This window comes from Macaca mulatta, chromosome 10 (assembly GCF_049350105.2).
Source record: "Macaca mulatta isolate MMU2019108-1 chromosome 10, T2T-MMU8v2.0, whole genome shotgun sequence".
NCBI lineage: Eukaryota > Metazoa > Chordata > Mammalia > Primates > Cercopithecidae > Macaca > Macaca mulatta.
In genome coordinates, this window is record NC_133415.1 from 21,121,841 (window position 1) to 21,149,630 (window position 27,790).

Consider the following 27,790-nt stretch of genomic DNA (forward strand, 5'->3'; position numbering starts at 1 on the left):
TTTGCACGGCTTATTTCCTTTAATCTTTGCAACAAACCAAAGTATAATAGTAAGCACAGGGTTACCGGGTATTGCGTGATACCCAGTAGGCCTCATTAAGAATTAGTTCTTATTTTCATCAAAGGTAGGGAAAATGAATAACACTGGCTCCCTATTGTGGCCCCCCGCTTTCAGCCCCAGGCGCCTCTGTCTTGTAGGGCTGTATAGGACAGTCTCGTCAGCAGTTACCTCAAGCGGAACTGGGCTTGTAGGTTGGGGAGGGTAGTTCGTCGGAGAAAAGTTGGTGGCGAACTCAGCGGTCCCCAGCCCCTTGAAACACCGGCAATGCTGGCGTGGAATTATTAGACAGTCCCTAAAACCACGTGATCGCTGCTCCTCCGCCGCCCTCTCACTCTCGGCCCACTGCTAGCCCCGCAGGCGCTCGCCCCGACTCACACTTGGCTCGCACGGGCTACGCGGCACGTACTGAGCAGCTGGCGGGGCGGGGCCTCCGCCCTCATTGTGAAGACGATCAGGAGCATTCTTAGTGCCCTGATCAAAGATGGCGGAAGACACCCCACCAACTGGGCCAATCAAAAGGCAAGCTGGACGTGGCCCCTTGAGAAAGCTCACGCTAGAGCCGAAGAGAATTTCTGCGCATGCGCCCAACCTATTGGCGTGAAGCAGCTGCTGGGTCCCTTAGGCCGCCTAAGTTTGGGCTTCTTGAGTGAGAGGCAGCGAGGAGCCAAGCGGTGGGCATTGAATTTCACTCCCTGCACACTGAATGTTGTTTTATTCACTGGTTAATTTTCCTAACAGCGTTGTAAACCCAGGCCGGGATGTCCTGAGCCGTCTGGCAGAGGCCCGTGTAGCCTCGGCCCCTTCCGGTCCGCGTTAGCCCGGCCTTTGCCCCGAGCTCCCTCAGCTTCGCAAAATGAGCTTCCCAGGCGGGGCCGGGGCCGGGGCCTGGCTCTGAGGGAAAGGCGTTCCCGCCAGGTCTAGGGCCGCCTTCCCATGTTCTGTACAGCCCAGCACCTGTGGTTCGTTGGCGGGGCTCGTGGGATTGGGGTAAGGGCTGTGGTTTCGAGGCCGTCTGTGGCCGCCCCCAGGCCCTGGTCTGCGAGACGCTGGCCCCGCCTTTGGGCGGCCTCCTGCCTGGGGGGCCTCCAGGCCTGGCTACGCCGACCGGCATCTGAACTCCCTGCACGCGTTGTATGCTTCCCACAGAGGTGGGACTGCTAAGACCTTGCTCAGGTCAGTCAGGAAGCGGGTTGGTGGGCACCCTCTCCGAGTGCTGCTCTCTTGATCCCACTTAGCTTTTCCCTCGGGGTTGCTCACATGGAGGACTGTTTGGTGAGAGGCCGGTAGCACTGAAAAGGGCACTGGAAGATCTGCTTTTAGCATTCACTCCCACCCCTAACCTCCCTGGCCCTCCCTGCAGCTGTGATCCCTGGGGGTCATTTCCCTTGTGCTTTGTTTGCATGGAGAACAGCGGGTGGGTACCCGAAGTCCCAGGAAGCTCTGAGTCACTGCCAATCATTAGTAATCAAAGAGGCAGGCTGTGTGGCCCAGGAGTTGCTAAAGTCTCAAAGTGAGGGAGAGGCCAGCCTGTCTACCCCTAAGTGGAAAGATCTGTGCTGACTCAGGCCACCTCCTGAGACCTGGGAAAAGCCAAAAGTTACCCCAGCCTCAGTGCTAAAAAGTTTGGAAGAGCTTCTGATCCCCACCGTAACTCTAGCAACCAGCTACCCTGCTACTTCTCATTGCGATCTAAACTTAGGTGTTCATTTAGGAGCAAGTTTCTCCCCGGCAGCTGACTCCCCTGAAGTGTTACGTTCCAATCTTTCCCCCTTTTCTAATTTTTTTCCCTGCTGCCACCCTGTGGTACCCCCCACCCCTTAGCTTCGCTGTCCCTGGACAGGTGAAGTTGGCACACTTTACAGGACAGACAGATCCTATCACAATGGCCAGCCCCTGGGGACTCCTTAGGTATTTGAGAGACAAGGAGACCCACTCCAGTCACTCTTCCTCTGCCTAACTGAAATGAAAGCTCCTGAGGTCTATCCTCTAGCCCAGTTTCTTTAGGCTTTAGGGTTGTGCGAAAATGACTGCTACAAGGGGTAGAAATTGGCAGGGGAGACACTGAGGGGGCCAGGCCTGCTGCAGAAGAAGGTGTTATTTTGGGGTGCCTGCCCCCAGCTGTTTCATCTTCTCTTCTGAGGCTTTGTCTGGAAGCAGGACCTCCACAGTGAAATTGACCTTCTTGGCATGAATGAAGCTGTAGGTGTTGTCAAACCGCAGGACATCTGAGGGGAGGCAGAAACCAGACAGACATTCAGGCAGTTCTGACAAAGGGCTTGGGGATAGCGATTTTTGTTGATGTTTATTGACTGAGCAAGGCAGTGTGGCAGGTCATGGGGATGAAGGTAGCCTAGGCAATGATCCTTGACCTTCTGAATCTTAATTTAGCTGCGTTGACATGACATTCATGGAGAGAGAAAAATAGGCAGAACATGTCAAGTGCCAGATGAGTGACAGAGACCATCTCGTCTGGACCAGCTTGGAAGAAGATGGCCTGGTAGACTGAAATCATGTGAAATGCTTTTTAAAGGAGTTAAGAGCTTGAACTGAACTTTGAAAGGTGGGAGGAGAATTAGCAGCAGCAGTAGCAGTTGTAATAATAACAGTAATAGCCAGGCCGGGCGCGGTGGCTCAAGCCTGTAATCCCAGCACTTTGGGAGGCCAAGACGGGCGGATCACGAGGTCAGGAGATCGAGACCATCCTGGGTAACACAGTGAAACCCCGTCTCTACTAAAAATACAAAAACTTAGCCGGGCGAGGTGGCAGGCGCCTGTAGTCCCAGCTACTCGGGAGGCTGAGGCAGGAGAATGGCGTGAACCCGGGAGGCGGAGCTTGCAGTGAGCTGAGATCCGGCCACTGCACTCCAGCCTGGGTGACAGAGCGAGACTCCGTCTCAAAAAAAACAAAAACAAAAAAAAAACAAAAAAAAAAAAACAGTAATAGCTGTGTGTCTGAGCACTGGGTTGGTAATCTATATGTTATCTCACTCTTCCCCCCAACTCTATGAGTTCAGCAGTAGTCTTGTTTTATATCTGATAAAAAGGAGTTGGTGTGACTCTTGTGCCACACAGTGAGGAAATGACAGAACTGGAGTTTCCGTCTGGTCCACATTGCTGCCTTTGTTCTGCCTGACTTGGACCCTGGAAAACCTGGCCCTGTTCAGTTTTTGACAAAAGGTAAAATGTGCAAACTTTCTGAACCAGGAATTTATCCTGCAAAAAGATAAATGGACAAAGATGCTTGTTGCATCCCTATTTGTATTAATAAGAGACTGGGAAAACTCAAAAGTTCATCAAAGGAGAATTGCTTCAACAATTTTATATTGTAATCCATATGACAGAATACTGATATATTTTTTTTAAAAAAGAGGTTAGCTCCATAGAAGTGACAGGAAACTGTCCACAATGTGTCCTGAGGCCAAAAAAGCAAGTTGCAGAACAGTATGTAAGCAGTTTGTAACATTTTTGTAAATACATACGTAAAAATATTTTTGGCTTTACCGCTTGGTCTGTTTAGACTCCCAGATTCTCTGATGATACCACTTTGGTGCTTGTCCTAATGGGAAAGTTTCCTCAAATCCTGTGATGAGTTTGACAGTTTGAGAATTCCTTCATACATACAGTGAATGACAGACAATTCCTGTGAATATATGTATGTGTATATGTCCTGTTTTCTATGTATTTATTTAAGATAATCTGATTGTCATCCTCACGCAGTGGCCATACTAATCTCTGTATTGTTTCAGTTTTGGTGTATGTGCTGACGAAGCGAGCACTGTATGCCCTGTTTATTATGGAAACGTAATGCTACTAGATGGAAGATATTTGATAGGATAATAGACATCAGCAGTGGTTTCCTCTGGAAAGAGAAAATGGGCATGCACTTGGCAGAGAAAGCTTCCACACTTTGGCAGAGGAACAGGCTGCTTTTAATCTAACCCTGTTCCTTTGAGAAGTTGTTCCATTTCAGTCAAACACCCCTTCAGGAAAACTGAATGTGAAAACAAAAACACTAGCTCTGCCCCATCCCTACCCTGGTCTTCTCTCACTGTTCCCAGCAAGAAAAAAAATACTCTGTATTTAATCCTAAGACTTAACCTTTTCCTGACCCTGGACAAAATGCATAGTTTAGACAAAGGGTAGACACACCACCCACTCTTTCCTCATGGTGTAAGCTGTTAGTCATCTATTTTTTTCTCTGTACTAGAGGTCTTTCAGGGCCAATAGTCCCTCTAGCAAGAGTGAAGCTTCATCTCTGTCCTCGATGATAGAGCCTTAGCAACCAGAATCAACCATGCTGGAGGAGAGGTCCTTTGCATTGGTTGGACCAGGTACTAGGTGGATAATGGCCCTGCCCAGCAAGATACTTGGCCTCAGAAGCAAGAAAGGGGTTGATCAGAGAGCCACAGGCCTGAGGGAAGTGGAGTCACTGCAGCTCCAGAGTCCGCATGGTTCATTTTGACACTAATCATAGACTCACAGAGCCCCCAGACACCCTCCAGGATAAGGCTCCTTAACTTTAGTTGGGTAACTGAGCCCCTTGAGAATCTGATGAAAGCACACAATTTGGCCGGGCTCACGCCTGCAATCCCAACACTTTGGGAGGCTGAGGCAGGTGGATCACCTGAGGTCGGGAGTTCAAGACCAGCCTAACCAACATGGAGAAACCCCGTCTCTACTAAAAATACAAAATTAGCCAGGCATGGTGGTCCATGCCTGTAATCCCAGCTACTTGGGAGGCTGAGGCAGGAGAATTGCTTGAGCCCGGGAGGCGGAGGTTGCAATGAGCCAAGATCGAGCCATTACACTCCAGCCTGGGCAACAAGAGTGAAACTCTGTCTCGAAAAGAAAAAAAAAAAAAAAATTTAGATTTCCTGGAACCCATCGTAGACCTTCTGGGGCCATGGTTCCCAGTGGGAAAGGTACAACCTTACCCTCTCATTTATGTATTGAAAAAATATATATTCTAAATTAGTTCCCTTTTATATCTCTTTTCTATTACCATAGGAGGTTATATTGATTTTTAAATTATGTGTGTAGGTAGGATAGGTTATATTATCAGGATATAATATTCAGAATATCTGTATTTTGAATTTCACTTCAGAATAGTAAAGGGGACATTTTAGACACTATTTGCTGTAAAGAGGAAGTGTTTGGTCTTTAGGATTTAGAACCACTGCTCTGGGGGACCCCAGATTAAAATCTGCTCTGGTCTACTCCTCTCTTTTTGTTGTTGTTGTTGTTGTTTTGAAACAGAGTCTCTCTCTGTCACCCAGGTTGGAGTGCAGTGGTGCAGTCTTGGCTCACTGCAACCTCCACCTCCCGGGTTCAAGCAATTCTTATGCCAAATAACTGGGATCACCAGCATGTGCCACCACACTCAGCTTATTTTTGTATTTTTTAGTAGAGACGGGGTTTTGCCATGTTGGCCAGACTGGTCTCGAACTCCTGGCCTCGATCCACCTGGCTTGACCTCCCAAAATGCTGGCATTACAGGCATGAGCCACCACGCCCGGCCATCACTTCTGTCATTTTAAGGAGAAGGAAAACCAACCTAATAGAGACACTTGCTGAAAACACTGGAAGAGTTATTGGCAAAGCTGGACTCAGAAACCAGGCCTCCTGGTGCCTGGCTGGGCTGTTTTCACCACAGCACTGCTGACCCTTTCTACAGTGTTTCCAGTCTTCTGACCACATTGTGCACTTCTAGTGGACAAAGTCCAGATCTTTCTCTGGGAATCTTTTTATTCCTAGTTGAGTATTCTATACTCATTAGGCCCTTGGTAAATATTAGGTGAGGAAACAAAAGTGAAATCAATTCAAAATTTGGTTCTCCTCCTCGGTAATTTAGTGCACTGGGATAAGGACCAGAGAAGCATGGGGAAGGTTAATGTGCTCTTGCCATTGGAGGCTGGCACAGTTTTAATTTCTCCACTGGATGACTGTTCTGCTTTCCAGGGGTCTCCTGGTTCTCCAAGGGCATTGCCCTCCTGCACATGAACTTGCAAGCTAATACTGGGTTCTCTCTGGGCTCACATCTAACCTTAGTGTGGCACCGGGTAACAGCTGATTCCCACTTCATTGTCTTTATACCTGGGAAGGGGGAACGGATCCTGTGGCCTGCCTCTGCTCCCCTTGGGAATGGGCAAGGAGCAGATCCGACAAGGCCCTGCAGGCAGGTAAAGGTTCTGGTTGGGAATAAATCCAGAAGGAGCTAAAATAAATTTGGCGGTTTGCAAGCCCAACCTGATTATGTTAAAAGTTTCATGTTCCCTTCTTGGGCAGTGTCCTTCAGATACTAAAGAGAAGATACAGGGGTAATGGACAGATGCTAGAAAATGGTTTGGGGCTCTCCTACTGGCCCTGTGACCTTGTGTCAGTTACTTCCCTGGTCTGGGATTCCACACTCTGTCACATCCAGGACAGTCAATGGCCAAGAGGTTCTGGATCAGGACTCTAGGATTCTCTGATGTCTTCTGTCTTGATGTCTACACAAGCTACTTTATGGGACAGAGAACATCCCTTCTCTATGCCCCAGCTTCCCCATCCGTTAAAAAAAGAATTCAAGGCTGGGCATGGTGGCTCATGCTGGTAATCTCAGCACTTTGGGAGCTCAGGAGTTCGAGACCAGCCTGGGCAACACAGTGATACCTAATCTCTACTAAAAACAAAGAAACAGACAAAAAAATTCAAGCTTATATCTATTAAGTGCTTTCTCCTCTGTGGGTGACATTGTCTGAGCTGGTGCTAAGCCTTGTTCTTGCTGAAGCGCACAGTATACGCCTTCTTCCCGAGGACCTGGCTGCTCACTAATAAGAATATTCCCCCTCCCCCAGGAGCTATATGGTACCACAGAGCATCTGTGAGGAGGGGGCGGTGGAGATGAAGAATGCCTGGGATGTGAGGAAGGAGGCAAAATCTCAGGTTGGGTGACAGTGTGGACAAGCAGAGCAGCCGAGACATCTGTGAGGCTAGTTCAGATCTCCTGGTAGTGTGGTACTGCCATAGAAATGGGGCACAGGGCATCTCCCATCTCCCGGCATTGTCTCCAGGATGGCCCTTCTCCCACAGGCCTCGTCCTAACAATAATAGTGGTGACTACAGTGCATTGAGTGCTTGCTCTATGCCAGGCATTATGCTAAGTGCCTCATAGAACTTATCACATTGAATCATCAGGTATCCCTGTGAGATACCCCCAGTGTAGCAGTCAGGAAACCGAAACTTAGGTTTTGTTACTTGCCTAAGGCCATGGAGCTAGCCTTTAGTCAAGTCCAGCTCAGCTCTGATGATAAAGCCTTTGCTCTCATTGATTTTCCATTGGCTCTGACAAAAAGAACTGGAGATTTGATTGTGGGTGTTTGGGGGGGGGTGTAGGTATGGTTTTTCTGCTTATAAATGTAATATTAATACATAGTCATCATAAAATATATTTGCAGAAATACTGTAAAAATGAAAGTCCTCCATAAACATCCTATCACCCCAGAGATAACCACTGTTAGAGTTAGCATAAATTTCCCCAGAATTATTTTCTGTGTACACACTTCCTTAACCAAAGTGAGTACATACCATACATGCTGTGTTTCATGCTTATTTGTTTAATATGTCTCAGATACTTTACATGTCAGTTTATTCTCTTTAACATTGTACGGATGGACTAATTTATTAACAGACCTTATTATGGTCATATGGTTTACTGCCAGTTTCCCAGGCTGCCGGGAATATCCTTGTTCCTATATCTTTGTGTATTTGTGTATTTCTGTAGGATAAATTTTCACAAGTAGAATTGCTGAGTCAAGGGGAATTTTAACGGTATTACAAAGTTAAGAGAGATTAAGCACCTTTTCTGATGTCTGTTTCTCATTCTTATATTCTTGTGTAAATTGCCTGCTCATCATCTGTATCTGTTCTTTGGTCAGCCGGGAGAGGAGTGAAACTCAGGAGTGAAGGCTGGACTTTTGAGCAGTCCGCTTACCTTGTGATCCCATGCCCACCCAGCCAGTTCTGCCTCTGTGACCTCTGGAAAGGAGCATCCCCAAGAAATATCTGGCCAGTCACAGACCCAGTTAGACCTGGACCAGAAAGCAGACGTGTTGAACCCCTGTGATCACCTAGGACTGTGACTCACCCATAACTGGGAGTATGAGATCAAAGTCCCACCACCCTGCTGTTTACCAGCTGGGTCACCATAAACAAGTCTCCAAGCCTAGATTTCTTCATCTAGCAAGGAGAGGGTTGAACTGATGGCATTCCACTTCTAGTTCTAACACTCTGAGAGCCAAAAATCCATGGAGGAAGAAGAACCTCACAGGCAGAAAGCTGGACATGGGGCTTCAAGGCATTGCCAAGTAAGAGATACTTACAGATGCCAGGATCACTGCAGGTGAGGGTCCCATCTTCAGGGACCAGGTGGGAGTTGTACCTCTGGTTGGGCAGCACCTCTGTCATCTCTCCTGCCCGCTGCCTCTCCCCCATCTTGGTCTTCAGGAAAATCCCAAAACCAACATCCGCTCCATCTGACATAAACTGCCACCTGCAGGGGACATCACCAGTTTATAACATAATTCTGTCTGTGTGTGCCCTCTCCGGGGTCCTGGCACCAGGGCTTCTCCTATCCCAGCCCACCTATCAGGACCTATAGATGAAAGCTCGGGTCTCCTGGAAGGGCCCAGGCCCCTACCTGAGGACACAGCCAGGGAAGAGGATCTCATACTCCACTTGGTGGGAGGAGCCACGGGAAATCTGCACGCTGTGTTCGTACTGCTGTTTCACCTGGTCTCTCACATAATACTTCTTGGGGATGTCACCCCCATAGTTGATCTAGAAGCATGGCATGGAGTGAACTGGAATATGCATTTGAGCCAGGCATCCCTGTTCACTTCCAGCCTCTGGCGGCTCATACCTTGGATTTGCACTTGGGGTTTCCATCAGGGTCAGTCATGGTACCCCCATACTCCACAGGCACCTGGTCAGGGCTGATATGTTTCAGTAAAACCTCCTTCCAATTTGCTGGCAGGAGAGGGAAGGAAGGATAGAGATGTATCTCAACACTAGGTAAGATTTCACCATAACCCTAGTGGTGTACACTAAAGAGGCAGAAAAAACCCATCCATCGCACCCCCAACACCCCGCCTCAAATTCCTGCATTAGGAGCACACAGTGCATGCATAATACTGCAGGGGGTTCAGTAGGAGCCAGAGGATGGCTCTGCCCCAGGCCAGAAATCGAGACCCTGGTTCCTGTCCTCATTGTGTCTGAACAGCTAAGTGACCTTATTCTTGCCCTGCCTGGTTATGGTGGGAGTGAAATGAACTAAGTACTTGAGAAGACTTTTTTTTTTTTTTTTTTTTTTTGAGACAGAGTCTCAACCTGTTGCCTAGGCTGGAATGCAGTAGCGCAATCTTGGCTCACTGCAACCTCTGCAACCTCCGCCTCCCGGGTTCAAGTGATTCTTCTGCCTCAGCCTCCTGAGTAGCTGGGACTATAGGCACCTGCCACAACACCTGGCTAATTTTTTCTATCTTTAGTAGAGACGGGGTTTCACCATGTTGGCCAGGCTGGTCTCAAACCCCTGACCTCAGATGATCCACCCACAAGGGCCTCTCAAAGTACTGGAATTACAGGCATGAGCCACTGCGCCTGGCCGAGAGGGCTTTTTAAACCATAAAGTGCCTTACACATGTAAGAGTATGTTATTACCCCAGGGAGGTGATACATTGAAGTACAGCAGGGTGGGGACAAAGAAAGGGGAGAAGGACATTCCATGCAGAGGGAACAGCACGTGTGGCGGGCAGGAAGGCCTGAATGCACATACCCTGTCCTGATTAGACTGAACATTGTGAGGACAGATCTGTGCGTCTTTCCCCCACCTTCCCCTACAGCTAAGTCGTGACTTAATAAATAAATGCATTTCTGTAGAGTCACCCCTTTAATGGATTCCTTGGCTTTACCCCAGCCACCATTTCACTTCTGCTCCTATTGTTTTCAGCTGTTGAGCCACCAGTAATTTGGCTCTTTTTTTTTTTTTTTAAATACCCAAGCTCTTTCCTGTCTAGGAGAGTTTGACTCTAGCACAGCCAGTGCTGAGAACCACTTCTCCACCAATCCAAATTCATAAATACAAGCCAGGTACAATATTTTGACACTAAAACCTGCCCATGCCTACTGTATAGAGCATACATAGGCAGCAGCTCCAGGCCCTGGGGTACAAGCCAGTGTCATGCAAGCTGGAAACCCACAGAAACTGTCCAGAGTCTGCCAGCCCTCAGATTTTTAGGGAACAAAGACCATGCAACTCCTGAGAACACAGTGTCTGTGGTCTTGAGGTGATTTAATCTGCACTGCTAAGCTCCAGTGACCAGCCCAAGTGAATTTCCCCCCTCTGTTGAAGATCCTGTACCTTCCTAGCCTGAGGCAGGTTTGGTTGAAAGAGTTTTAGGTGTGGGTAGGGGAACAGACTGAACCTCCTACACAGCTCTGCTGCCAGGAAACCAAACCGTCTCATGCCCATGGTGGGTGGCAGCAGCAGAAAAAACAAAAATCATAAAAACCTCTTGCTCAGCTTTTATAGTTCTTCCCCGAGTCCAGCTGGAGAGTTGGGATAAGGCCAGGAGGATTCTTCCCGTCTTACGGAGAGAATAACTGAGGCAACAAAAAGCAGAGAGCTAGCTGGGCGCAGTGGCTCATGCCTGTAATTCCAGTGCTTTGGGAGGCCGAGGCAGGAGGATTGCTTTATCCCAGGAGTTCAAGATCAACCTGGGCAACATAGTGAGATACCATCTCTACCAAAAATAAAAATTTAGGTGGGTGTGCTGGCTGTAGTCCCAGCTGCTCAGGAGACTGAGGCGGGACGATCATTTGAGCCCAGGAAGTTGAGGCTGCAGTGAGCCGTGATCACGCCACTGCACTCCAGCCTGAGCAACAGAGCAAGACTCCCTCAAAAAAGAAAGAAGAATGCTTTTGTGGGGACCTAAATTAAAAAAAAAAAAAAAACACAGCTTGAGCTTGTTGCTGCCAGAGCTAAGTCTGGAACCCAGAAGTCCTACACTTCCCTGATGAGTTCACTTCACTCCCCGGGCCTTACTAGCAAACATTTGGAAAATCTCCACTTATGATGTGTCACCAAAAGGTGAACATTGTGAAGCCTTCCGTATCCCACTTACTTACCCTCCAAGTTCAGTGCCATAGGTGGCATTCACCCTTTCATGAGCCTGTCCCAATATACCTTTTCGTTTTGTTTTTGAAATGGAGTCTCACTATGTTTCCCAGGCTGGTCTCAAACCCTTGTGCTCAAAATGGTCCTCCTGCCTCAGCCTCCCGAGTAGCTAGGATTACAGGTGTGAGCCACGACACCTGGCTGCCCAATCTACCTCTCTAGCCTTTTCTCCCTCCACTCCACTTCAGCAAAACTGAACTCCTGCCTGTCCTTGGCTGGCTTGATGCCTGTGTGTCCGCTTTGCTGGGTTTTGGGTCACACTTTGCCTTGTGCCCTGATGTTAACCCTACTTCCCTGCATATCCATTCCCTGTTGACTTGCTTCTCTGCCAACCTCATTAATCACTTCTTCTCAGTCTTCCTGGTGGGTTCCTCTTTCTCTGCCTGCTCTTGAGCTCGGATATTCCTCAGGGTTCCACCTCTGTTCCTCTGTAGGCACTCTTACGTACTGACAAGGTTTTAGCTGCTGCTGTTATTTGATAATTCCCAAATCTCCAGACCAGAGTTTTCTCCTAAGCTTCAAACTCAGGTATTCCCAACATTTTTATATCTCAAGACTCCTTAGGCTCAACTTCAAGCTTTTTTGTTTTCCCCAGTTGAACTAATCATCACCATCTTTCAGTCACCTCTGCCAGACACTAGGAGCTCATTCTAGATTTCTTTCTTCCTTACTTCCTACATCTAGTCAATTGAGTTCTGCTGTTTTACTTCCTAAATAAGTAGTTTTTTTGGTTTTTTTTTTGTTTTGTTTGTTTGTTTGTTTGTTTTTGAGACAGAGTTTTGCCCTGTCTCCCAGGCTGGAGTGCAGTGGCACCAAACACTTACAAAGTGTTTGGGATTATGGTCCTAAGCCACTGTGCCCAGCCCTAAATAATTTTTTTTTTTTTTTTATTCAGTCTCACTCTGTTGCCCAGGCTGGAATGCAGTGGCATGATCTCCGCTCACTGCAAGCTCCGCCTCCCGGGTTCATGCCATTCTCCTGCCTCAGCCTCCCGAGTAGCTGGGACTACAGGCGCCCGCCACCACGCCCGGCTATTTTTTTTTTTTGTATTTTTAGTAGAGATGGGGTTTCACCGTGTTAGCCAGGATGGTCTCGATCTCCTGACCTCATGATCTGCCCGCCTCAGCCTCCCAAAGTGCTGGGATTACAGGCATGAGCCACTGCGCCCGGCCCCGGCCCTAAATAATTCTTAAATCCATCCTCTCCTCTGTATCCCTATTGCCACTGCCCCAATTCAGGCTTGCAATACCTCTTGCATAGACTGTGGCAACAGTGTGCAAACTGGCACCCTTCGCAATCTTGCTAGTACAGTGTCTCAGTTTAAAATCTGTAGTACTCCCCTGCTGAAAACTCCTCTGATTCCCAGTGGCCTGTAGAGTCATGTCCCACTTCTCAACCTAGTGCCCTGGCTTCTCTGGGGCCTGACTCCTGGTTCCCTCTCCAGCCTCAGACCTTGCCATACCCTGCCTTACATTCTATAACAGCTGCCTCTGCCATACTATGTAAGGTCTTTGTTCAATGCTCTTCTTTCTGCCAAGCAGCTTCCTGCCTTGCTCCATCTGGCAGACTCTTACTATTCCATAGCATGCAGCTTAGGTAGGCATCACCCCCTGCCTAGCTCAGGTGGAGTGAATGCTCCTGCTGAGTGCTCCCATGCACTTTGTGGTTTCCCCTTCCATACATTTACCATAGCATGCTGACAGATTTGTTTGTGTCTGCCTTCCCAGAGAGGCCAAAAGACCTTCAAGGGACCCCCCCCCCCTTTTTTTTTTTGAGAGGGAGTCTCTGTTGCCTAGGCTGGAGTGCAGTGACGCAATCTCGGCTCACTGCAACCCTCCACCTCCTGGGTTCAAGCGATTCTCCTGCCTCAGCCTCCCAAGTAGCTGGGATTACAGGTGCCCACCACGACACCTGGCTAATTTTTCTATTTTTAGCAGAGACAGGGTTTCACCATGTTGGCCAGGCTGGTCTCGAACTCCTGAGCTCAAGCGATCCGCCTGCCTCGGCCTCCCAAAGTGCTGGGATTACAGGCATGAGCCACCGTGCCCGGCCAGGACTCTGTCTTATTCATCTTTGTAGTCTTGGCACTAGCTCGGGCCTGGCTCATACTATGTGCTTGTCAAATGAAGCTGCTCCTAGTTTTCCGCAACTGAAAGCAACCTTGCTCCTGCAACCTCTGTGGCACCCTCTCTGTGACTATTCTACTGTCTTTTCTAGTTTATATCATAGCTTTCTCTCTCTAGGTCTTTTTTTAAAAAACAGGGTCTTGCTCCGTTGCCCAGGCTGGAGTGCAGTGGCACAATCATAGCTCACTGCAACCTTGAACTCCTGGGCTCAAGGGATCCTCCTGCCTAAGCCTCCAAATAGCTAAGACTACAAGTGCACGCCACTATGCCCAGCTATTTTTTATTTTTTAGTAAAGATAGGGTCTCGCTTTGTTGCCCAGGCTGGTCTTGAGCTTCTGGCCTCAAGTGATCCTTTCACCTCAGCCTCCCAGTGTTGGGATTATAGGCACGAGCCACTGCACCCAGCCTCTCTTTCTAAGGTCTTCTGTCTCCTGTTATACTGTAAGTTCCTTGAGGGCAAGAACTGGAGTTTCATTCATCTTTGAATGTACAATAATGGGCCCAGTGCTTGCTTCTAGAGTGTCTGAGAGAAAGAGTTCTTAGGAAAACAGACGAACACACTAGCTCTGCCCCAGCTTGCTCCTGGGTCCCACTGCTCCCAAACTAGCAGGGGGAGCTTTCGCCATGGTGGCTACGGCCACACCCCTAAAGCTGGACCCGATTTAGGCTACAGCCCATCCTTTGGAGTTGAGAACAGTCTGGACCACTTACCTCCCAGGACCATGATCTTCTTACGAGTGTCCTCACTCAGGAAGGGTTTGATGAGGTTATAGGCCACAGGAAACAGTTTGGGGGCTGGAACAGAGACCAGATAATGTGAGGCCGGGAGCAGTGCCCAGTCTGTCCCTGGCAGCATCCTCTGCAGCACCTTTTACCCTCCCAGCAGCCCATGCTGGGCCACATGTTCACGAGGGCTGTGGACCCCACGTAGGCAGCCCAGGGTGTGCAGCTCAGCATGGGCATCTTTGAGGTCCAGCCTTCCCATCTGTAGAGTGGATATAATCAAATGGTTTCTTCCTATCTCATCAGGCTGGGTGGCTCAAAGGAGGTCATAAATACTGAAAGCTCTGTGAGCTGTAAAGTAGTCTGCATATGTGAAAGGCAGTCTTTTTATTTTATTTTTTTGAGACTGTCTTGCTCTGTCACCCAGGCTGGAGTGCAGTGGCACAATCTTAGCTCACTGCAGTCTTCAACTCCTGGGCTCAAGCAGTGCCCTTGCCTCAGCCTCAGTGAGCTCTTGGCTCACTGCATCCTCCAGCTCCTGGGTTCAAGTGATTTTTGTGCTTCAGCCACCTGAGTAGCTGGGACTACAGGTGTGGGCCACCACACCTAGGTAATTTTCATATTTTTAGTAGAGATGGGGTTTTGCTATGTTGGCCAGGCTGGTCTTGAACTCCTGACCTCAAGTGATCTGCCCACCTCAGACTCCCAAAGTGCTGGGATTACAGGAGTGAGCCACTGTGCCTAGCCCTATTTTTATTTTTCTGAGACGGAGACTTGCTCTGTCACCCAGGCTGGAGTGCAGTGGCACAATCATAGCTCACTGCAGGCTTAAACTCCTGGGCTCAAGCAATGCTTTTGCCTCAGCTTTGAGAAACTGGAACTACAGGCATGCACCACCATACCCAGCTCATTTCCTTAACTGTTTTATAGAGATGAGGTCTTGCTATGTTACCCAGGCTGGCCTCAAACTCCTGGGCTCAAGAGAGCCTCCCGCCCCGGCCTCCCAAAGTGCTAGGGTTACAGGCGTGAGCCAGCACACTAGCAGGGGCAGCAGTCTTCTGAACATGTCCTTAGACCCCTCTTTTGGCTCACTGTTTGGCCCTCCATCTGCCCCAGTCATATTTTTGACCCCTCTTTTCCATCTGGCTTTATCACAAGAAATTCCCAACTTACCTTTAACAACAAAAAGACGCTTCAGTGTTTCGGGATAATTTTCCTCAAACATGCAGAGAAACTGTGGAAACAATCACTCTTGATTCCAGCAGGCTCAGAATCTGCCCCCATCGCCTCACCCATCCCACAGGACAGCCTAGCAGAGGGGCCCACTAGTCCTCCCCTTACCTCTGCCCCCTTCCTCCTCACCCCTGCCCCTCACCTCTCCATAGGCCTCCACAGCAGGCTTCCAGAGATGCTTGAGGCCAAGCCCCTCACAGTCATAAATTATGGTGACGGTCTCCACCTTCTTCCCCAACTGCAGGGAACAGAGAGCAGGAAGTCTTGTCAGGCTGTCCTACTTCAGAAGCCCACTCCAGTCCAAGGCAAATGATTGCACTGTGCACCCATAGAGCAATCAGAGCTAGTTAGGGCCGGACCTAGAGTTTTCCAAATTGAGATAATCACCCCAGGCCAGAATTGTGGCCTAGGTGAGTCATTCTTCCTGCTTAGGTCTCTGTGTTCTTATCCAGTACATGACTGGGTGGATCTAGATGACATCTGAGATGGCTTTGGTTCTGCAGTTTGGCCTGATGGCCTCCCACTTCCTGAGTCACTGTGTGCTCTGTGCACGGTACCCATAGAGCCACTTAAACGCCCGAGCACAGATGTTCTGTGCACCCTGAACCCTCGGGTGCATCCACGTCTAATGCTTCCTGCATCCCCAGCTCCGCAGGGTCTCTGCACACAGTAGGCTCTCTGTGAACGTTTGCAGATGAATGTGGGAATGTTCCTGGACTTTATGGCATCATTTCACTGGATCTTTACAACTGCTGAGAGGAGGGCAGGAGGGAAGTGGCAGCTCCTGCTTGTTCTTCAGCCTTTTTCTCAGTAAGGGAATCAGCTATCCTTATCTTTTTTGATGCAGGGTTCTAGCCCTGTTGCCCAGGCTGGAGTGCAGTGGTGCGATCACGGCTCACTGCAGTCTCGACCTCCCAAGTTCAAGTGATCATCCCACCTCAGCCTCGCTAGTAGCTGGTATGTGCCACTATGCACAGCTAATTTTTTACTTTTTTTGCAGAGACAGGCTCTTGACATGTTATCCAGGCTGGTCTTGAACTCCTGGGCTCAATCTGCCCACCTCAACCTCCCAAAGTGCTGGGATTACGGGCATGAGCCACCACACCCAGCCATCCTTATCTTTTTTGAATACAGAATTAGAGAAGCAAGAATCTGAGATCATCTGCAGCAGTGGTGCTCAAATACTTGCTCAAGGATGGGTTGGTCCACAATAAGATTTCACTGGGTCCCCAGATAAATGAGAAAAATAACAAAAACGTAGTGAGTTTTTTATGAAGCTAAATTTATTCAATGTAAAGGACTGTTTTTTTTGTTTTGTTTTGTTTTTTTGAGATGGAGTTTCACTCTGTCACCCAGGCTGCAGTGCAGTGGCATGATCTTGGCTCACTGCAACCTCCTAAAAGACTCCTTTTTAATCTGAGATTATTGCCATTCTTATAGTTTTGGGTGTTAATGATGGCCACAATAGATGATCATTGTTTTAAAGTCCCTACATGGCAAAATAGACATATGGGAATATTCTAAAACTTGGAAATGTCACTGGTCTAGGAAATCCCAAAGCCTGGCCCTCAGCCGGGTCCAGTGGCTCACACCTGTAATCCCAGCACTTTGGGAGTCCGAGGTGGGTGGATCACTTGAAGTCAGGAGTTCAAGACCAGCCTGGCCAACATGACGAAACCCCATCTCTACTAAAAATGTTTTAAAAACTAAAAAACAAAAAACAAAAAACTCTGGGCCTTGGCCCTGAAGCTGTGTTTATATTCCTGTGTGACATCCCAGCTTCTGCTGGAATGCCTGTACTGTGGTCAACTCACCTTCGTGGTCTGACGGGCACACTCCTGCAGAAGCAGCTCACACTCCCGCATCTTGGTCCTGAGCAGGTCCTGTTTGGAGGCTGAGAACAGCAGACCCTTGGCATCCAGAGGTCCAATTATGTCGTACCAGACTGGGCAGCCATCCATGTCATAGCCACACATACCCCCTGACAGATACTGTTGGATCACCTGGGCAAAGACACAGAGGAGCCGCCTGGTCAGCAGGCACCCGTGCCTTGCCTGGACCACAGGGTCAGTGAACTCCAGGTTCATCAGTATCTTTCTCTATCTCCCTCCCCTGGGTACCAACAGATGCCCATTCTGGAGACCATCAGGGCTCAGTGGGCATTGTCAGACCTTTCCTCTAAGGATCCAAATCCAGTGGACCCAGGACCCAGGTTGTGGGTCTGAAAGGCCTAGCATAGGGATGAGGTGGGATAATTTGTGCTCACCTCTGGAGGCTGCCAGCTAATGATGTTGTCAATGTCCTTTTGCTTTCGGAACTCCACGTGCTACAAAGACACAATGGGGAAATTTTTAAAAGGAGGGATGGACAACTGGGCATGGTGATTCACACCTGTAATCCTAGCAATTTGGGAGGCCACGGTGGATGGATCACTTGAGGCCAGGAGTTCAAGACCAGCCTGGCCAACATGGCAAAATCCTGTCCCTACTAAAAATAGAAAAATTAGCCAGCTGTGGTGACACACGCTTGTAATCCCAGCTACTCAGGTGGCTGAGGCATGAAATCTCTTGAACCCAGGAGGTGGAGACTGCAGTGAATCGATATCGTGCCACTGCTGCACTCCAGCCTGAGCCTGGGTGACAGAGCGAGACTCTGTCTCCAAAAAGAAAAAAAGAAAAGAAAACAAAAAGCAGGGATGGTGGGGGAGGTTTAATAGGCACGTAGCAATAAGCAACAATGTGAATGGACCACCAGATCGTAAGTGGTCACCAGAAGGCATTAGGCAGGAATGGAAAAGAAGGCCCTGCCTGTGTTAGAGGTCCTAGCAGAACAGATTACCATTCTTGCCTGGCCCAGAGCTATGAAAGCCTGTGTTGCCAGGGAAGGGAATGCAGTTTGTCCCAGAGGGATAAGGCAACAGTGGTCAGCTGATACTCAAAGCCAAAAGCTGTGATCGGGATGGGAGGTGCAGCAAAAGAAGTCCACGCAAGGAGTGATTCTGATGGGGAGGAACTGAGGCAACAGTGGGATTCAGAGTCAAACGTGTCTCACCTTCCGGAGCATGGCCTCCGACTTCTGCAGGTCGAAGCTTCTCGCTGTAACAGGGAAACAGTTCTGGTCAGGGTTAGGTTAGCAGGACTGGGTGTCCAAGGATGGGGAGATTCCCATATTCCCATCACAGGGCCAGTTCCTCTCAGTCATGTCTCCAGCTAACCTTCAGACCATCCCACAAGCAGAAGCTAACATGAGAGCCTTTACTGAGAGCTTCTGGGGCACCAGAGGCCCCAGGTTTGCGAGGAGAGCAGGTCAAAGTTCAGGGCAGCTGGGGGCAGCCATTGTAACTTCAGGGTCAAAAGAGCTTTACTCCAGTGTTAAAATCAACTTAAAGGTCTTCTCTCCTCTCAGCGAAAATGAACCCTGGATCCTTTTATCATTCGGCCTTCCCCCTTACACAGGCAAACTTTATCTCTTCCACAGTCTCACATCCAATCTTGAGACCTTGACACCATGGTTCAAAGATGAACATACCAGCCTGGGCAATACAGTGAGACCTCGTCTCTCCAAAACAAAAACAAAAACAAATTAGCCACAGGTAGTGGCATGTGCCTGTAGTCCCAGCTACTTGGGAGGCTGAGGTGGGAGGATTGCCGTGAGCTGAGAACTCACCACTATACTCCAGCCTGGGTGACAGAGCAAGATCCCGGCCCAAGAAAAACAAAAAACAAAGATGAATATAGCTGCCCCTGTAATCTGTGGCAGAGCTGGCAGAACAGCCCGGTGGGATAGAGGAGTTGATGAGCCTCCACCCAACCTTGTCCTGTCCTCAAAGGGCCCACACGTTCCCTAAAGCCACACAAAGGGTCTGCCTCCCAGGGCTCCTGACAAGTTTCAGAATTCAGTTTCACCTGGGTCACCTCTTTATGCATGATGCCCCAAAAGTTGTCCTGCTCCAGCTTGAACACAAAGACCTCACTGACCCCCAAGGCCACTTACTCCCAGGTAATCATAGCTGCAATTTGCACTCAGCTGTCATGATATACTGAGCTGAGATTCATTTCAGAGATACTCCGAGATTAGGATCGCCTCCTTAGCCACATGACAACACTTCTAAGACTGGAAAATTCTGTGCTGTCACCCTGCATCTCCCCTACCATCATGCTGCCCATCCTTGGAGCCTTTACCAAGCCCCACAGCTTGGTCTCAAGTCCATGCAAATAACTTCCCTTTGAATGTTTTCCAGTTTTCCAGGGCCCCCTCAGAGTGTGCTCTTAAGAGCCACACAGAGCCCCAGGTGTTGTCTAATAACCTTCTTTTTCTTTTATTTCATTTTTTATTTTTATTTTTTTGAGACAGAGTTTCACTCTTGTCTCCCAGGCTGGAGTACAATGGTGCGATCTCAGCTCACTGCAACCTCTGCCTCCCAGGTTCAAGCGATTCTCCTGCCTCAGCCTCCTGAGTAGCTGTGATTACAGGCACGTGCCACCACACCTGGCTGATTTTTATATTTTTAGTAGAGATGGGGTTTCACCATGTTGGCCAGGCTGGTCTCAAACTCTTGACCTCAGATGATTCACCCGCCTGGGCCTCCCAGAGTGCTGGGATTGCATGAGCCACTGTGCCCGGCCTAAGAACTTTCTTGTCAACAGGCACACCCTTAACTCAGGTGGAGCTAATAGGCACTGAACCCCCCCCCCAATCCTTTTCACCTGTGCCACTGCTACGCCTCCATTGCATACGTGGAGAGGAGAGACCTTAGATCCTTCCCTATCAAATTTCCTCATGTTACAGTCAACTTCAGTCCATCCTTTAAACAGTTTTGAGATCCAGATTCTGATCAGTTTTGCCATCTGACCTATGAACTGTCCCTCTCAGTTGTATGTCCTCTGTGGATTTGGCATCTAGATCTGCTGACAGCCCTGGAACCTGGGCCAGACAGGCTGCCCTCTGGACTGTCACTGGTCCCTTAACCATCGCTCTCTGGGAGTGCCGAGCACATTCCCTGACTCTGCTGTTACGAAAATCAGTCCCTTCTCCCGGGCCCATAGGCTCGCTCAAGAGATTTGACCAACGCCACACGCATCACAGGTGCCAGACACATCCTGGCAGAATTGAATCCCATCCTTCTTCGTGTGCTGCCGTGATAGCATGGGACAGCTTTTAGAGGAATATCTTCTGGGTTTGCTTCCCAGCTCTTCATTTCTCTGCTTGACCTTGGACGAGATCCTGTGCACCTCTGACCAAATCATCTGATAAGCTAGAAACACTTGGAAGATGCAAGGCACTGTCCTCTCAAGATGGGGGAGTTGGACCATGAAAATGAGAATCTTCCATAGGAAGGACACCACTACTGTGAGAAGAACCCTTATCTTCCTAGGAAACAGGAGTGGTGGCGAACTGTGAGCCCCTTATCGTGGGGAGGCTATCCAGTTAACCCTTATCTGCCAAGGCCCAACATCCAGCATCTTCTGTGAGGGCTCTCCCAGAGTTGCTACCTGCTCCTGGCAGTACCACACCTGGGGCCTCCCCATGCCTGATTGAGGCTTCTCCAGGCTCCTGCTGACCTGGTCAGGGGCAACTCAAAGCATGACTTGGGGCACTGCGAGAACCCAGCTCAGGAACAGCCGTCGGGGTGGTGGTGGTTCATTCATTCCCTAGACCTGTAAAACGCAGAGACTCAGACTGGCTCTGCCTTCCTCCCAGGGCCTCCACCACATCCTTGTTTTATCCTGCTGTCTGATCCTTCTTGCTGGGGTGCCCAGAGCTCAGCCTTAGTCAGGGGGAAGCAGAGGAGACTTGTGGACCTGCTCTCCGCGCCTGGAAGCCAGCAGAAAACTAAAGCCCTCAGTGGAGAAAGGGAGGAAGAGGAGCCCCAAGCCCACACCTAGGTTAGGGACAGACATTCTGCTGGTGTGTGGCTTTTTTGAAAGGTCTCTGTCAGATTGAAGGAGAGAAAGAGAAAAGGCTGTTTGTTTTCTTTGAGACAGAATCTTGCTCTGTCGCCCAGGTTGGAATGCAGTTGTGCAATTATAGCTCACTATAGTCTCAAACTACTGGATTAAGCAACTTCCCACCTCAGCCTCCTGAGTAGCTGGGACTACAGGTGCACACCACCACACCCAGCTAATTTTTCTTTTTCTTTTTTAAGTAGAGGCAGGGTCTTGCTGTGTTGCCCAGGCTAGTCTTGAATTCCTGAGCTTAGGTGATCCTCCCACCTTGGCCTCCCAAAGTGCTGGGATTACAGGCATGAGCCACTATGCCAGGCCTTGGTTTTTTGTTGTTAATTTTTGGGTTTTGTGTTTTTTTAAGGACAAAACAAACAAACAAACAAAAAAACCAATTGAGATTCATATTAGGTTCTGACCAGGCCTGAGCTCCTGCCCGGGAAATGTGAGGCACAAATGAAATGCAGAGGAGACACTTCCTCTGTTGTAAGAAGCTGAGCTTGGCTTTAAGGAGCAGGGGTGGCTTCCTGGAAAGGATACTGGCCTGGAGGCTGGAGCCCTAGGTTTCTGCCCTGATTCTGCTTCACATTAACTGTGTAACTTCAGGTAAGTCCTTTCCCCAATCTGAGCCTGTTTTCTCATCTGGCAAATGAGAATGACCACGCTCTTTGAATGACCGCCACTGTGAGGGGGTAGGTTGTGCCTGAAGTATGAGGCTCCCCAGGAATCGACAGACCAGCTGCCAGGACCCCTCACTGGCCCCTGCCTCAGTAAGAGAGCTGTTATTGCTGTTCAATGGCTCTCAGAAACCATGCTTCTCCCCGGAACAGCAGCTCCCTAGTCTGCTGGATCGTTTTGCAACTGGCCCTTTAAGAAGGCTACTATCTTCCCACTCTCTCCACCCACCTGCTTCTAGCTGCAGCCCTTCAGCAAATGCTGGGCCAAAATTTCCTCCAGCCTGGACTGATTCCATTGCCGCCCCCACACTGCCCCTCCACCCTCTCTGGGCGGTAGACTGGGGTAGGGGGATGGGATGGAAGCTTTTTTGGGGAAAGGGGCAAGTGACACTTCCAGAGGCTCCTGGATGCATCTGCTCTCAGATGTTTACAGGCAGCCTCTCAGGAGCATGCCAGCTCTATGAAATTTCTGGAAAGAAAAGGAAAATACATTTCTTCACCTGCCCCCAGACTCCTAGGGTGTGCATGTGCATGTCTTTATGTGTCCATAAAGAAATAATAGGGCCAGTCACAGTGGTGTGTACCTGTAATCCAAGCTACTCAGGAAGCTAAGTGGGAGGATCACTTGAGCCCAGGAGTTTGAGGCCAGCAAGACCCTGTTTCAAAAATAAAAATAGGCCAAGGCGGGCGGATCGTGAGGTCAGGAATTCGAGACCAGGCTGGCCAACATGGTGAAACCCTGTCTCTACTAAAGATACAAAAAAAAAATTAGCTGGGCGTGGTGGCATGTGCCTGTAATCCCAGCTACTTGGGAGGCTGAGGCAGGAGAATCGCTGGAACCTGAGAGGCGGAGGTTGCAGTAAGCTGAGATCGCACCATTGCAGTCCAGCCTGGGTGACAGAGTGAGACTCCGTTTAAAAAAAAAAAAAAAATAAATAAATAAAAATAACGGCCAAGTGCGGTGGCTCACGCCTGTAATCCTAGCACTTTGGGAGGCTGAGGTGGGCAGATCACCTGAGGTCAGAAATTCGAGACCAGCCTGGCCAACATGGTGAAACCCTGTCTCTACTAAAAATACAAAAATTAGCCAGCGTGGTGGTGGGAGCCTATAATCCCACGTACTCAGGAGGCTGAGGCAGGAGATTCACTTGAACCTGGGAGATGGAGGTGGCAGTGAGCCGAGATTGCACCATTGCACTCCAGCCTGGGCAACAGAGCAAGACTCCATCTTTAAATAAATAGATAAATAAATAAATAAATCACTTGAGACCAGGAGTTCAAAGCAGCAGTGACCTATGATCATGCCCACTGCCTGGGCAGCAGAGTGAGACCCTATCTCAAAAAAATAATAATAATTAAAATTAAAATAATAGGGCATAATTTGTACTTTAATATTTTAGGATATGATTCTACACCACAACTTAAGCTCTGCTAGAACATAGTGGAATTTTCTGATTGGACATAGTGGCTCACACCTGTGATGCAAGCACTTTGGGAGGCCGAGGCAGGCGAATCACTTGAGGCCAGGAGTTTGAGACCAGCCTGGCCAAGGTGAAACCCAGGTCTCTACTTAAAAAAAAAGTAGTGAGACAGAGTCTCACTCTGTCACCCGGGCTGGAGAGCAGTGACACAACCTTGGCTCACTGCAACCTCCACCTCTGCTAATTTTTTTTTTTTTTGAGACGGAATCTCAAATTTGTGTCTCCCAGGCTGGAGTGCAGTGGCGCGATCTTGGCTCACTGCAAGCTCCGCCTCCCGGGTTCACGCCATTCTCCTGCCTCGGCCTCTGAAGTAGCTGAGACTACAGCCGCCCGCCACTACACCTGGCTAATTTTTGTATATTTAGTACAGACAGGGTTTCACCATGTTAGCCAGGATGGTCTCAATATCCTGACCTTGTGATCCGCCTGCCTTGGCCTCCCAAAGTGCTGGGATTACAGGCGTGATCCACCGTGCCCGGCCCACCTCCATTAATTTTTTTGTATTTTTAGTAGAGACGGGGTTTCACCATATTGGCCAGGCTGATCTCAAACTCCTGACCTCGTGATCCGCCCACCTCGGCCTCTGAAAGTGCTGGGATTACAGGCATGAGCCACTGTGCCCAGCCTACTTTTTGAGATGGAGTCTTGCTCTGTCACCCAGGCTGGAGTGCAGTGGCATAATCTCAGCTCACTGCAACCTCTGCCTCCCGGGTTCAAGCGACCCTCCCACCTCAGCCTCCTGAGTAGCTGGGATTACAGACGCCTGCCACCACACCCAGCTAATTTTTGTATTTTTCAGTGGAGATAAGAGTTTCACCATGTTGGCCAAGCTGGTCTCAAAGTCCTGGCCTCAAGTGATTTGCCCACCTAGCCTCCTAAACTGCTGTGATTACAGGCGTGAGCCACCGTACCTGGCCATAGTGGAATTTTGTTTATTATTTCTATGTCTGTTAATAAAATTTCTATATAGAGGGGGAAAAAAAAGTGTCAGAAGAATCAGGGAGGGTGGCACATGACCTGAATCACAGGAGAGGAGAGGAGGGGAAAGAATGGAAACATCTCAGGGATTGGGGAACCGGGCTGAATTTGACCCTCATGCCAGTAGAAATGTGTGCATTTCAGCACCACATGCAGAGCTCTGTCATGCCACGTCTGGCAGCAGGCAGGTTTTGTCCTGCTCTTCCAGAGGAGGATCCTAGGGAACTGTTTACTCTGAACCAGGCACCACAGCCAGGCCAGGGAAGAGCTGGAACCAGGACCTGGGCTCTAGAGCCTGGTGGTGGTTTGAGGAGACTCTTGTCACCCTAGGTCAGGCTGTGCCCCTCAGGTTCCCCATGCACTCTGTCCCTCCCTCAAGTTGCCTAAACTGTGGTCTGTAGGGATCTGCCATCACACCAGGGCATAGCAGGGGCCAGGACTCTGGTTCTACACTCGGCTCTGTCTCTGACCACCCACATGGCTGGGGCCTTTCTCACTTTTTCTTCAGCCCATTTCCCCAACTCCCTCAGCAGAGCAGATTTCTCGAGTGGATGGAAAAGGCTGTGGGCCAAGGGTCAGCCGACCTGGACTCTCCCCTTTTCTCTGCTTGCAACTCGCTCACTGTGTGGCTTGGAGCAAGTCACTTCACCTCTCTGAGCCTCAGTGTCTTTATCCACTAGGAAGGTTGAGCTTATGTCATTGTCAAGGGCTTTTTGGCGCTAAAGGTTGGACACTCCAGATGCCCCAATTGCCAGGGGCAGGGTTTTCAGAGGGTGCCATTCTGTTGCCCAGAACAGGCCCCTGCCGCAGCCTCCCGCAGCCCCTCTTCCCTCACCTCGGAGCCAACGCAGGAGAAAATAGTCATCTGGATTTGGCAGGGCCGGCAGCACATCCTGGACATTCTCCCGAAACTGTAGGGAGAGGCATCGGGGTGAGTGGTAGGGCCCACCCTGACTGCCCTCTGCCCAGGACTCTCCACTGAGGTCTTTGCTGGACCCCTCTTTAACATGGTTCAACTCTGCAGACACTACCTGGGCACTCATCCTGCCTGGAGTACTCTCTTGTCAGGGGGTGCCAGGTAGCAGGGCAGGAGGTGGGAAAGGAGTGAGACACTGCCCCTGCCCCACAACAAGGGCTCCCACACACCAGTCTGGGGGCAGGCAGATGTGTTCCCAGCTAATCGTGATAGTAGGCACTCTGGTACGGACTACAGTAAAGACTGTCAGTTTACCAAGCATTCCCTGTCACCCAGCGCTGATCCTGGCACTGTAGCTTATATACTCCTCACTCACAACCTGTAGAAGTATTGTCCCCATTCTACAGATGAAGGAATTAAAGCTCAGAGAGGCTAAGTAACATGCTCAAGGTCAAACAGCTAGTCATTCGCAGAGCTGGGTTGCAAACCCAGGTCTCTCTGAGTCCAGAGCACATGCTCTTTCCACCATGGTCTTCTGCCCCATGGAATGGTGAGGAGTTTGCTGGGGAGCAGAGGGAAGAAAGAGGTGGTCTCACATCGCTTCCTATAAAACTTGGCATTTGTGCTGGGCTTGGAGGACTTCGAAGGCATCAGGGGGAGGGAGGCGGGCAACTCAGGTGGAGGGAACGGTTCCAATAGGGGAAGCCAGGAAATGGGAAAATGCAGGCAGTGCCAAACAAAGGAGGTGGACACTGACCTCAAGGGACAGCCACACCTACCTCCAACCTCTCACTCCCTGGTAGGTGAGCGGGCCCCCATATGCCCTCCCTGAGCCTCTTGCTCCCAGCCATTGACCTTTCCCTGGCCACTGACCTACAGGGCAGTCCTAGAGGAGACTAACGAGGACTGGCCACCTCTGCCCCTTGCCTAGGTCGGCCAGGGACTCAGACCCCCCCACCCCACAAAGCAGCTCCCAATGCTCCAGGGAAACTGCTCCTCCAAACTGCAGGCATGAAGCTACCCCTCTCTAAGGACCCTAACCAAAACAAAAATAAATAAATAAATAAATAAATAAATAAATAAATAAATAAAACAAAACAAAAAAAAAGGACCCTAACCAGCCCCTGCTCTCCAGTTTAATCACCACCTAATCCCTTCTCTGTCTGACCTCTCCTGCGAGTCAGCAGTAAAATCTGAAGCCTCCCTGTCCAGACTTCCTGGGATGGGGGAGGCCCAGCCTGGGACAAAGCCTTCATGGAGCTGGTGCCTCCCCACTGCTGTCAGTGGCAGGAGACATCTGCCCCCCGCCCCACCTTTCCCAGCCATGGAAAACTCCCCAGCTGTGGAGCCTCCAAATCTTGGGGCCAGACCCAATCGGCTCTTGCCCAGAGAACAGCCGACCTCCTCACTCCCCAGGAGTGACAGAGAAGAGATTTAGTTGGTGAAGAGAAAGGTCCAGCCCTCAAACTGTTGCCCCCTCCTTGTCACAGGTGCCAAGGCAAAGCCAGGCTCACCTTCTTGCCTTCTGAGGAGCATAAACCTTAAGTCCTGAGCCAGGCAGGGGTCTGGGATGCAAGACGGGACGGCTGGTCTCAGTTCAAACTAACCCCAACCCAGTGCGTCATGGGGGGAGCCTGGAATTCACACGTGGAGGTGTTCCCTTCAACATCATCTGGTCCAACCTCCTCATTCCATGGCATCAAGGAGCAAAGAGAAGGGCAGGGTTTTGCCCAAGGTCTCACAGCGGCTTGGTGCTGGGGCAGGAGCTATCCAAGTCTCCCAAGGAGCTATCCAGAGCCCTTTCCATCGTGCCACTGCCCCTGCAAGAAGAAAGCCTCCCGGAAATGGGAGAAAACTTGGGCCCCTGCCCCTGCCCCTGCCCCAGGGCCCGGCTGCCAGTCCCAAGGATGAATGTTGCCTTTGTGCGCTCAGCGGCCTCTGGGGACTCACAAGCAACCACTTCTTCCCAGGTGGCACTGCCACGGCTGCTTGGAGCTTGGGCGGGGGGTGGCCAAACTTCCTGGGATCTTGAGGGTGGCAGAGGGAGGAAGGAGCCATCCGGGGCGCAGGCCAGGCTGGGGCAGCCGCCTCTGCTCCCGCTGCCGCCCGCCACGGACCCTCGGCCCCCACCAGCCCCGTCCCTTCTCGCTGCCGCAGGAGGGCGAGGGCCACAGCCCGGGGCGGGAGCCCGGGCCAGGGCTAGGGCTCACCTTGGCCAGTGCCTCCTTCTGCTTGGGGCTCAGATCCCCGACTCTGCCGCTCATCGTGGCTCAACCGCAGGGATGGGGTTTGGGGGCGGGAGGCGGCGGGTGCGGCAGCTGATGGAGCACAGACTCGTCCTCGCCGCCACCCGGGGTAAAGTCCCAGCCTTTTGCCCGGGCCGCGGAGCTGGCAGCCAAGCCCCGCCTCTTAAAGGATCCCGAGGGGCGGGGTAGGGAGCGC

The 27,790-nt window shown here is 50.2% G+C and overlaps 1 protein-coding gene and 1 non-coding gene across 9 annotated transcripts; both read right to left on the bottom strand.

Moving 5' to 3' along the window:
• On the bottom strand, nt 1–27,721 carry SEC14L2 (SEC14 like lipid binding 2). Of its 8 annotated transcripts, none has more exons than XM_077950069.1 (13): nt 27,559–27,721; nt 26,863–26,982; nt 25,268–25,343; nt 18,406–18,449; nt 17,621–17,680; nt 17,169–17,357; nt 15,497–15,592; nt 15,295–15,355; nt 14,110–14,193; nt 8,960–9,066; nt 8,738–8,877; nt 8,421–8,590; nt 1–2,285 (listed from the first exon to the last, which is right to left on the bottom strand). In XM_077950069.1, exons 4-13 carry the CDS (start codon nt 18,415–18,417, stop codon nt 2,155–2,157), a joined length of 1,050 nt encoding a protein of 349 aa, XP_077806195.1. In that variant the 5' UTR covers nt 18,418–18,449; nt 25,268–25,343; nt 26,863–26,982; nt 27,559–27,721; the 3' UTR covers nt 1–2,154. The 8 variants fall into 8 exon arrangements, with proteins under 8 accessions (XP_077806195.1, XP_077806196.1, XP_015005633.1 ...); XM_077950070.1 differs by having other exon boundaries at nt 26,863–27,168; XM_015150147.3 differs by lacking the exon at nt 26,863–26,982.
• LOC114670652 (U6 spliceosomal RNA) lies at nt 3,733–3,836 on the bottom strand. The gene has a single exon (XR_003720350.2). It is a non-coding gene; the product is annotated as a U6 spliceosomal RNA (small nuclear RNA).
• Nucleotides 27,722–27,790: the final 69 nt, after the last annotated feature.